Source organism: Morone saxatilis, unplaced genomic scaffold (genome assembly GCF_004916995.1).
Source record: "Morone saxatilis isolate NCDOM2014 unplaced genomic scaffold, NCSU_SB_2.0 Contig16, whole genome shotgun sequence".
Taxonomy (NCBI): domain Eukaryota; kingdom Metazoa; phylum Chordata; class Actinopteri; family Moronidae; genus Morone; species Morone saxatilis.
The window spans coordinates 294,691-298,490 of NW_023339718.1; the positions used below are offsets into that span (position 1 = coordinate 294,691).

The window sequence follows — 3,800 nt, forward strand, 5'->3', positions numbered from 1 at the left end:
GAACTACCGTCCCTCCATCTTGAACTGCTCCATCAATCAAGCTGGATAACAGCTTACCAGGTAAAGTTTGATGGTCAGCCTAGTTTGTGGGAAGCTCATCTCCATTTACTGTTTCTGAGACACTTCTGTGTTGATAGTCTTGAGTTACAGTTCTGTTAGATTAGCTACTGATTGGAGGCTTGAGTGACAGTCTGGTGTTCCTGTTTCAATTGCTTTAAAGTACTCTTATTTGTCTAAGTTTGTGAATGAGGTTTAAGTTACGTACATACCTAAACTTTCCAGTTATGAAATACCAAACCATTATCTGGACCATCCCTCTTTTTCCATATGTGCCCAAACAATCGTACAATACATTGTCAAAAATGGTCCTTTCACCAGGGCCATCTGAAATATCAAATCGTGCTTCAGACCAGAGATCCAAACTCCCCTATTGATCATCCCTTCTGCCTCTGAGGTACCTGCTTCTCTGATGGCCTTTGGATTCTGGAGCCCAAATGAAGCACCTGGAAACACTCCTCCAACAACAAGACGCACCCCAACCTGAAGGGATGCCCCACCTGCCTCATGCAGCAGTATGCAATGACTCCCACATTTTCTGTCCCTCTAAAAAAACAAACAATTCACAAGTGGCGCAATAAATATGCCCACCCAGAATTCTAGCCCATTTGCACACTCCCTGAACACACTGTCAAAGACCTCGCAATGGACAGTTAAAAAATTTATTTTTTAAATCATTCCAAACGTAGAACCGGAGACTATTGTTTTTCTTTATTACATCGCCCATTCCTCTTTTCCTTCCTTTGGGCTTTTTATGCCTTTATCTTGATGAGGCAGCTGAAGATACGACACGGAAAGGCGGCTACGCAGACGCACGGAACTCCCGGCGGACCACCCGCCAGCAAAGGGCCAACGCAGACTCAGAACCAAACCCAGCCAACAATAGCGATGTTCATCAACTCAGGCAGAAGCCACTGCCTCACACCGCCCCTGGGGATGTTGATCACCTTGGTTACAGTCTCCTTGCCAGAGGATTCAACAGCCTCAAACTTCTCCTTAAGGATCTCATTTGTGCAAACTCTCCTGCGACCCTGCGCAAAGAAACTCTTCTTCTCATACAGTATGAATTTGGGCTTCACTGAACGAGATGAGCAGTTATTGATTTCAGCTGTGACTTGGAGAGCCTCACCTGGAAAATAGAGAAAAGAAAGTTTGTCAATTTCTAAACCAAGTCAGTAGTTGATAGGTTATGATTGTGTAAGAGGATCATGTGTATGCAGTTTCTCAGTGATACACAGTAGGCTGATCAGTGGCCAAGGGACACAAAAAAGTGCAACAGTATATTTTTACCAAAGACACAAAGAAATAAATTATTAAGCATTAGGTAGTAATAATTAAGTAAGTAGCAACAAATAGTAGTACAGCAATACCAAAGCAGCTTTGGGCTAATTTAGAAAGATATTTTATTCAATTTGTGATGAGTGAATTTTCCAAAATATAAAATGCACATTATGTGTTTTTTTGTTTTGTTTTTAACCTATGGGATCCATTTCAAAATAGTTTTCTTTATGTATGTATGTTGTTGTTATTTTAGCCAAAAAAAAAAATCCAACAGCAGTCAAGCTACAGTAAATATTAAACTAAAGTATGATACAATCTTATCAAATCTGCTAAAAACCTGTTAGTATAATCATTAAAACCATATATAATATACTGCCTCATATGATGCCACTCAGTCTGTAATGTCCTATGTCACACAGGTTTTGCCATCTAACACTGACACTTTAATAGTGATTCCACAAACTGAAAAAGCTGCAATCTTTTCCCACTGGTCCAACAGAGTGGTCCCCTAAGGTCCAGCTTCATCAGCATTAGCTTCAAATGGGTGGACAGGTGGGCTGAGGCACAAAATATGGAGCAAAGGAATAAAGAAATGTTGATTTATGGACACTAACATCCTGGTGCTGATTGGTATGTTTATGTTAAGGTGGAAAATACAATTTCCTCCTTCCAGATTAACACGTGCACCAAAGCAAATATTTGTTGTTGGACCTGTATTAAGCTTCCCCACACCTCACACTCTTTGTGCTTTTGGTATGTACTATGTTCAAGTTCCGAACAAGTCCAATGCACGCTTTCTGGTAATCTAGCTGTCTTTCAAGAGACAGTTTTGCAAAGTCATCTTCTTTTTATGCTACAGCATCAACAAATGAGGGTTTTCTTCTGCCAGTACCAAGTCATTCCCATGATTCCACTCCAGAGAGTTCACAAAAACATTTTTTCATGACACAGTGGGTTGGTTACGTAGGTCCCCAATTTTCATTTTCATGTTTCCAGTGACTGAACAAGTATTAGGCAGTAAATCAAAATCCCTCTATCAGATTAGATTATTACCTTGTTTGTATCCCATCCACTTGGTGTGAACATCCATTGAAATGGTTCCAGAGCCAAAAAGTTTGAGAGATTTGTCCTTGCAACCGAACTGAGGTTCCTAAAAGAACAGACTCCCACCTTAAATAAAAAGTTCTATTGTGCTTAGACAACATTCATTATTAATTCATCACTCTAAGAGAACAAAAACATGGTGATTCTGATTTTCCGGTGATTATGCACTAATGAAAGCATACCTAGGAATATTATACATGAATATAATATTAATGTTACACACTGGACCTTTAAATTGATGCATTTTTAAATGTGAATATTTCGTACCATAAGTCCAGGAATATCCATGTCTGCTTTGGACTCAAATGTGAAGTGGACTTTGGCCTTTTTTGTCAGCTTCATTGATTGTTTCAGCTCTGCCTTCAACTTATGAACAATTTTCCCTATGGAGGCTGTGAAAGATGTACAAAATACATTTTATTTAACTGAAGTAAAACATCACTCTAAAATAAAGAATAAGTAAAGTATAGGTACCTGTCAGGAATCTTGAAGGAAAAAGGAAATACATGTCTTCCTTTACCAAGGACTTCGGTTCCTGGAACAGAATTAAGTATTATATATCTTTAAACAGCATGTTTATAATGGTTCATTATTGATTGCATTAGTTACAATGTATCGCATATCAATGGTTGTACTAATTAAAAATGTTACCATCTTGTCTTGCCTCTCTCAAGATATGATGTTTGACATCATAATATTTCTCATCAGCCCAGTACACACGATGTTGATTTTGCCCGTAATGTTCAGTCCAACGAACCCGAGCTATTCCTTGTCCAATGAAAATAAGCGACTGGATTCTACTCTCCTTAGAAACCTCCACAATGACTCTTCCATTAATGGTATCTCCATTTGAGAAGGTGTTTGTGCTGTTGATGGCGTCATATTCAATTGAGAAATTTGTGATGGTCATTTTCCACAGAGAAATACACAGTGAAAAATAAAAGTCCACTGTGACTCCAAGAAGAGATGCAAGCCTTGTAAACCCTGAACAGCTCCTCAGCACTATTTATATATCTCAAGCATGCAAATCTTGTTGGACCTGTTATTCTTTCTTACCTGTTGCCACAGGTAAGAGACACACGTGCACAAAAAGAGGCAAGAAAAAATACTCAGCCCTGATGAGTCACCACAGTTTACTAAAAAATGAAAGAAATGTTGCTTAAATTGCAACTTGATGGTCATAGTCAGAGCAATTCATCATTGGAAGAACATTCACAATGAAATAAAAACCTTTTAAGATTGAAAAAAATAACCTAAATAACAATGACAAAAGAATATTTCAAAATATATCATATTATTTCACAATTTCAGGTTCATTTATATTAACATTTATATTATTTATATTATATTATATTAAC

The 3,800-nt window shown here is 37.9% G+C and overlaps 1 protein-coding gene across 2 annotated transcripts in view; it reads right to left on the minus strand.

Annotated features, from left to right (window-relative positions):
• LOC118325654 (arrestin domain-containing protein 3-like) overlaps positions 1 to 3,800 on the minus strand; it is a 7,594-nt gene that overhangs the window by 2,056 nt on the left and 1,738 nt on the right. The window contains exons 4-5 of one of the 2 annotated variants that reach the window (XM_035658407.1): positions 2,392 to 2,488; positions 1,005 to 1,186 (exon numbers count right to left, since the gene is read on the minus strand). The exons of the other annotated variant lie outside the window; for it this stretch is intronic. Coding sequence (XP_035514300.1) covers positions 1,005 to 1,186; positions 2,392 to 2,488 — 279 coding nt within the window. The remainder of the gene's footprint in view (positions 1 to 1,004; positions 1,187 to 2,391; positions 2,489 to 3,800) is intronic. 2 annotated transcript variants of the gene reach the window in all.